Source organism: Sebastes umbrosus, chromosome 8, assembly GCF_015220745.1.
Source record: "Sebastes umbrosus isolate fSebUmb1 chromosome 8, fSebUmb1.pri, whole genome shotgun sequence".
Classification (NCBI taxonomy): domain Eukaryota; kingdom Metazoa; phylum Chordata; class Actinopteri; order Perciformes; family Sebastidae; genus Sebastes; species Sebastes umbrosus.
This window is the reverse complement of record NC_051276.1, coordinates 8,145,002-8,152,360: the sequence shown is the minus strand read 5'-3', so window position 1 is coordinate 8,152,360 and position 7,359 is coordinate 8,145,002. Positions and strand designations below refer to the sequence as shown.

The 7,359-nt window shown below is 42.8% G+C and overlaps 1 protein-coding gene across 1 annotated transcript in view; it reads right to left on the bottom strand.

Moving 5' to 3' along the window:
• Positions 1-1,424: 1,424 nt before the first annotated feature.
• The window catches only part of LOC119492711 (multiple epidermal growth factor-like domains protein 9), a 42,994-nt gene continuing 37,059 nt past the window's right edge, over positions 1,425-7,359 (bottom strand). The window contains exon 6 of the mRNA XM_037777382.1: positions 1,425-3,577. Coding sequence (XP_037633310.1) covers positions 3,060-3,577 — 518 coding nt within the window. The 3' untranslated portion in view covers positions 1,425-3,059. The remainder of the gene's footprint in view (positions 3,578-7,359) is intronic.

Below are 7,359 nucleotides of genomic sequence, written 5' to 3'. Positions count from 1 at the left end.
AAGCCATTCAGATTTGACTCACCTCCCTTTTTCACCCGCACTCATTAGAATAAACCGCCCACGGCTTGGAAGCTACCTTTGCAGGTGATGCACCTTTGTTATTTTATAGTAGCTGATAAAACTCAGCATTGCGTAGGTGTGCCTGACTGACATCCCTGCGACTCTCCTGTTAGCTTTGTTGCGTCTGTTAGGGTGGGACAAATTACACATGTATGAACCTGAGCAGACATCTAATGAGCCAGACTACAGTAGCTGAACACACCTGTGTGAAAGTGTGAATGGCCTTGTGTTACAGAGCAGACTGGGCTTTTTCAGGAGGGGTGAATACAGGTATATTCAGACAGACACTATGAGAAAAATAATTCGTTTTTTGAACATTTAAAAGGGACTGTTTGTAAGAATCAGAAATGCTTGTTAACAGCGACACCTGTGGCCGTTAAGTCAACGAAAGTCAGCGTTGGCCTCGCGCTTGTGCTCGCTCTACATGCTCAACATGAACGAGCATCGCTCAAAACAGTGAGGCGACACACGTCAGCTAAAACCACAATATCACTCTATATTTCAGCTGCTTGGCAGTAATGTTAGCTGACCAGACGAAGGTCTCTCCATGAATCAATGCTGATTGTAGTGTTGGCTTTTCCTGCCTCAGCCTCCCGATCATGGCCGGAGGGAACAGGGGAGACACGGGAGTTTTGGTCGGAGACGATAACGTTTCTTGCCACTTCACGGGAAACCTCTGTTTGTCTGGAGGAGCTGCAGCAGTTATTTCTGCACAAACGTCCACTGTACATTCACTAGATATTCTCAGAGCTAAACTAACTCTTCTGCAGTGTGGAGTGTGCGCGCATAACGTAAGAGTGGAGCGAAATAGCGAGAACGAGTGCGGCGTGTGAGTGAAGGCAAGCAGGCAGGCAGAGGACCAAAGTACAGCAGAGACTCCGGTCCTGGAGACTAAAGCTACGGTCTCCCCCGCGTCCTCCGACCGGGGCCAACACTGTTTTGGCTTCACTAAATTGGGTGCAAAGCGGAAAACGTGTTTATAGTTTTGGAGACTCGAGCTGAAGTTCTGCTCTCTGAGTGTCAGTTTCAATAATTGTGCTTTATGTGTCATTTTTATGACGGAGAATTAGGGCCACATTGATGGGAAAAAAATAAATCTGAGATTTCGAGAATAAAGTCGGCTTAACTAGATATAACTTTGCGGTTTTGGTGCTTCCGTGTAGTTTTTGTTGGAGTCTTGCCTGAACAGCGTAACCACACACGAGCGCGCATGGCGCACCGCCCCGGATTGATTTATACATGTAAGAAGTTACAAACAGTCCCTTTAAGCATGTAAACATGTTCTAGTAGAAACCCAAATCACAAGTATCTGTGAATCTGATAATGAACCCCTTTAAAATCAAGGTATTGAGAAACACACAGACAACAGTTAAACCCATTTTTATTTGAGAGTTGAGCTCTGATTTTGGGGTATTATTTACATAATTGTATTCTTTGTTTTGAGTTCCGGGTTGGTGCATTTTTAGTCCCGCAGCTGCGTATATGGCAAAGTCCACTGAGAATTAGAAATAAAAATAAAAATACAAAAAGCTGTGGGCTGACTGCAACATCACACCCTGGAGAGTGAAAGGTTGGGAGCTTGTTGAGTGACAGTGTACACACAGTATTCTACCTGTACAATAATAGTGCTACTATTCACATTCATCTGTACAATAATCATATTTACAGTGATCACATTAGGGAAAGAGCCAGTACCTGAGGAGTTAGTTCCATAATTAGCTTTACTCATTTCACCATGGTGAAATGAAGCGCACCCAACCGATGGTAGCCTAAACAACACAGAAGACATGGGATCCGTGTCCAGGATCAGGTGTGAAGCTTTGATGTACATCAATTTTAAAGCGACTCCCCGTTTTAGCTGATGCAACTTGATTGTAGGTGATAACAATAACCAGTAGGCTGAGGAAATTTCACCATGTGCAGGCTGGTTTCACTCCATAACAACAGTAACAATACTAGAATACTGTTTATGTTTTAATCGATCTTATCATTTGACGCTGAGTCACAGAATCCTCCTCTGCATAAATGTGTAATGTGTTTCAAATGGTTTGTTCGACTATTGCTGAGATAGGCAGCAAAGAGCAGATTAGATTACAAGCGGCGGTTTATGCAAGCCCGGTTATGAGTCACTACCCTGCAGTAGTAGCGCCAGGTGGTGAGAGTTTATAAACGGTAGTTGTGGTTTCTTTGAAAGAAACACTCCTCGTAGATACTTAAAGGTGAGCTGGCACGCTTTAACAAAAGACAGGAAGCTATAAACAAAAGATGAGGTCATTAAAATGCTTGTGCCAGCAGCAACCCTTCATCTTCCCCTATGATTCTCTCCGAAAACACACAAAACTATACATGAAAACATATTGGCCAATTCAAAAATTACCATTCGACAGCACGTAAGATAAAACACCATGAATAAACACACCATACATGTGCAGCATTTCTCCCAAGAATGAAACGTCAACCAATAAATAAGAACGGAATAAAAACTCATTAAATAACAATCATTGTCTCAGTTTTAAGATCACTGTTCGAGTGATCCAGTTATAACTTAAACAGTCAAAAGTCCATTTTAAAAATATCTGAAATGTTAGGCTCCTGTTAAGTCCCTCTAACCAGTGTCAGGATCATTGTTTCAGCCAACAGGTGTATGCTTTGCACCTGTCTTATGCCATGCCAATTTACCCAACTAATCTGCACAACAGTGCCCTCTGCAAGCACAACTCAAACCAAACACTTTTTTTTTCTTTGGACCCTTTTCACTGATCGCCCATTCCACACAAATCATATCAAAAAAGGGGAAACATTTCAAGTGGAAACTCTGCGTCTCTTTTCCACATCTTTGATCACATCTGCTTGATCTCACTGTGCTGTGAAGTGCCGCAGCGCAGAGCAGGGTAACAACAAGCAGTCATACATGAAGGAGCTTTGGATTTGGTACTTTTCCAGCAGCTTTGTGTCATCTGTAAATCTAGGTGTCCAGTTTGGGGATGGATGGATGGATGCTAAGCTTTGTAGCAGTTGCCCTGCGTGGTGAGCGCCAGCTGGCCGTTGGGCGCCACCTCGTTGGCCTCGTCCTCCAGTAAGCCCGACACGTCAGCGTTGGGGATGCTGTCGTGGTAACTGCTGAAGCTAATGTTGTCCTCTTTCAGCTCAATGGTCCAGAAGGGGGCGTTGAGCTTGCGGTTCTGGTACTCCCGGTAGGTGTACACGCCTCCGACGAAGCCCAGCAGCACCAGCACCACCAGTATGATGACGGCCAGGATGATGATGTTGAACTGCGTCCAGGTGACTTCTGTAAGGGCCGCCGTGGTGTTGTCAGTGGGGCTGCTCAGGCTGGTCAGCAGTGCCTGGGTGGTGGCGGCGGTGCTCAGCGTGGTGCTCGTGTTGCTGCTGGACGTGGAAGTTGGGACGCTTCTCGCTGTGGTGGAGATCAGAGTGGTGCTGGTGGTGGTCGTGGAGGGGGAAGATGTGCGGGCCTTCGTTGTGGTTGCTGCTGCTGGTGTGGGAAGGAGCCGGGGTGCTGAGGAGAGAAAAACATTGAAAACATTATTAAAAGTTTTATTCACAACTTTGTTAAATCCATAATCCTCATGGGCCGGTAGAATGAAGGCTTGTAATTACTAATAGGTAACAGAATGCTGGTTTAGACTCCAGGTTGTTGATGTATAACCAAAGTAACTAGTGACACCTTGTGGCAAAAGGATATAACTACCTCTTAGTGTAGATACACCTGCTGCATTCTTTTTTTTTTCAATTTCATAACTATGTGTAAAGGAAGTCAGACTTAAGCACAAAATTGTTGGACTCTGGCTGATAGTGCAGCACAGCCACCTGCTGGCAAAACAATATACAATGTTCTCAGTTTGAAGATTTCTAAGGCCCCAGATTGAGTAAAACTGGTTCTTGGCCTTGACTATAAAGTCCAAATGGATTTGTACCCATTTTCCAGATAACAAAAGAAAGGAAGAATTTGTTTTGATTACATGCCACAATGCATTCACAAGTTTTACAACAACCATTTCTATTATTCTACCAGCCAACTAGCTCTTAGAGTAAAGCCCTAATGAAAAGAGTGCTGTTGGATGTCCAGTCATTTTAAACCTGTGACAATCTGTATTTAAAGCTGAAGTCAGTAACTTGAGAAAATTTGATAACATTTTTAGATTTTTTTCACAGATTATCTGTCTCATGCACTACTGTCAGGAAATAGTGACAGATTTATAAAAATAACTTTTTATCGTATTTGCTCAAAGTTACCGACTGAAGCTTTAAAAGAGACTGTTTGTAACTTCTTACACATATAAATCAATCCGGGTCGGTGTCCCATGCGCGCTCGCGTGTGGCTACGCTGTTCAGACTCAGACTCCAACACAAACTACACGGAAGCACCAAAACCGCAAAGTTGTATCTAGTGAAGCCCGTCTGTTAAACAGTGTTGGCCGTGGTCGGAGGACGCGGGGGAGACCGTAGCTTTGGTCTCCAGGACCGCAGTCTCTGCTGTACTCTGCCTGCCTGCCTTCATTCACACACCGTGCTCGTTACTCGCTCAGCTCGCTCCACCTCTACACGTGCATGCGCGCACACTACGCACTGCAGAAGAGTTAGTTTAGCTCTGAGAATATCTAGTGAATGTACAGTGGACGTTTGTGCAGAAATAAATGCTGCAGCTCCTCCAGACAAACAGAGGTTTTCCGTGTTTTGTGAAGTGACGGGGCTCCGCAGCGAGTTACTTTATCGTCTCCGACCGGGTGCCGGTGTCTCCCTCCGGCAGCGGTTGGGGGGCAGAAGCAGGAAAAGCCAACACTAGGATCAGCATTGATTCATGGAGAGACCTTCGTCTGGTCAGCTAACATTACTGCCAAGCAGGTGAAATATAGAGTGATATTGTGGTTTTAGCTGACGTGTGTCGCCTCACTGTTTTGACGGATGCTTGGTCACATTCACGTAACGTGTGCACACGGGTGAGCGCGACCAACAGGAGGCCGACTTTCGTTGACTTAACGGCCACAGGTGTCGCTGTTACAACCAATTGTAAAAAAATACTTTAGCTACTCTAACAATATCTCTGAAAAAAGTCAAACCCAGACTATATGATTAGAAAAATAGAAATGTTAAAAGTGTTTTAGATTGAAACAAACTGAATTAGATCCTATGTACCATGTGTGTGTGTGCCATATGGTGACAACTTGGGTTTTGAATGAAGTGTTTAATTTTGCAAAATATCTGAGGTGTTCTGCTACTTGTGTGTGTGTGGTTGTTTCAATTGTGTGTAGTGTTTGGACAAAATGAGCCCCGTTTTCAAAATCTTTCTTAAACAATCATAAAAAAACTGTAAGTAATGATTTTTGGTCAGTATGTCTTGTCATACAGTGATTTATAAGCTTTGTCCAAAATCACTCATTCACTACTATTGAGCAGTAAGTTGAGATTTCAGACTCTTATTACAGTTCTTTGCATTTGCTGAAACATAATTTCTGAAACGAGGGCCCTCTTTGTTGAAACTCTACACACAAAAACATATTTAAATAAAATACCTTACAACTCTTGCAAAAGCAAACACTTCTCTTCAAAGCTATATAAACTCTTCTAAAAATTGTATTTTTCCATCACAACTTTACACACAAACACCAAATAAATAGCTCAGTATATTGCAATTACAGTCCTCTAACTCTCTCTCTCACCAAAGAGCAAACCTGAATCCTATTTATAGTGTTCAGCTCTGATTTCTAAGTGATCTAATTGGTCACAGGTGTTTTCACAGGTGCATTCTGGGTGCAGGTGTTTGATAATTGAGTGGTGTCTTTCAATAGCAGCGTTTAGCTTAACAACACACACAGGCTTTTAGTTTTGAATAATGTGTCTAGTGTAGATAACCGTGTGTAGTTATTTGCAAAAAAGTGTGTTTTAGAATTTCAAAACGTAGTGTAAAGCAGACAATGTGCTATTGGTTTAGCATACCTGGTCAATAGATATGAGTTACATGAGTTAGTGGTTTCAATAATTGTGCCCCAAGTACCAGTTTTTGTGTCTTGGTAATTGGAAAAAACTATAATCATTGTAATTTTTTGCATCATCACTAATAGGTCTACAAAATGCAATGCATTTCATTGTAGGGCTGTTTAGAAAGTAGTGTATACTGTATATGTCATGGACACTTTTTGGTGCTATGTAGAACAGTAGATATAGTGCTCTACAGTAAATATGGAGTGATTTAGGACATAGCAATATACCTTCTCATGAGTCAAAACTTATACTTTTCCAAGCAGAAAAGACACAAGTGCAGCTACTGAATTAACATTAATAATGGACTGCAGCCACATTTAACGCCCCTGGCCCGTCGCGGCTGGTGTGATCCCTCTGTAGTTGATACCTCTAAAACCTTTCAAAAGTAGCTCTGATGATGTGTCACACGTGTAAAACATCATCATAAATGCATTAAATTTGCTATAGTAAGCTATTACATTATCTTTCTGTCAGTTCTGTCTAGGGTGACCAGATCCCAACAAACCAAATGTGGGACAAAGAGTATGTTTGTGTGGGACAATGTGGGACAATGTGGGACAATGTGGGACACGTTACCAAGGCTATAGTCTACAATTTTGATATAATGTCTATCTAACTTAAATAATAAACATTTCTATTCTGCCCCTTATCTTGTAACATCTCTATGCTTTGCCAGAATGCATCCATAGATCGGCACATCACTTTTTGAGCCGCATGTTTCTTGCGAGACTCACATGAACTGTGTCGCTTCATGTCGTATTACCCCCTGTGTGTGTGAAATCGAAAAATAACTGGCAAATTTCACAAAAAAACTCAGAGAATCGCCTTCCGCCGGCTTATAAATACTTCTAAGTAGTTTCACGGTCATTGTCGTAGCTGCTCTTCATTTTCTTTTTGGTAGTTTCCATCATATTCCACCTCAATCTGCATAGCTCGTGACTTTTGCGGTGACTCGCAATTTTCTACGTTGGGCGTAGCGTAGCAAAGACGGTGACAGTTCAACCTGCACTGGACCCACGTGTACGCAGTTTGACAGCTAACACAGACCTGTGATGACAGCCTTTCCTGCTTTCCTCACAGCTATTGGATAAAAGCCAGATCTTAAAAAAGCGTCTGTCCTGCAGCAGTTTGATAAAAATGTGGGACATCGTCTCAATAGGTGGGACGTGGGACAAGGGATACAAATGCTGTGTAGTCCCTCGTAAAGTGGGACCCTAGTTCTGTCGTTCATTTACCAGTTTAGGAGCCCCAATATTGTGCATGCCAACTCCCTGGCAAAGCTAAGCAAGACACCTCAAT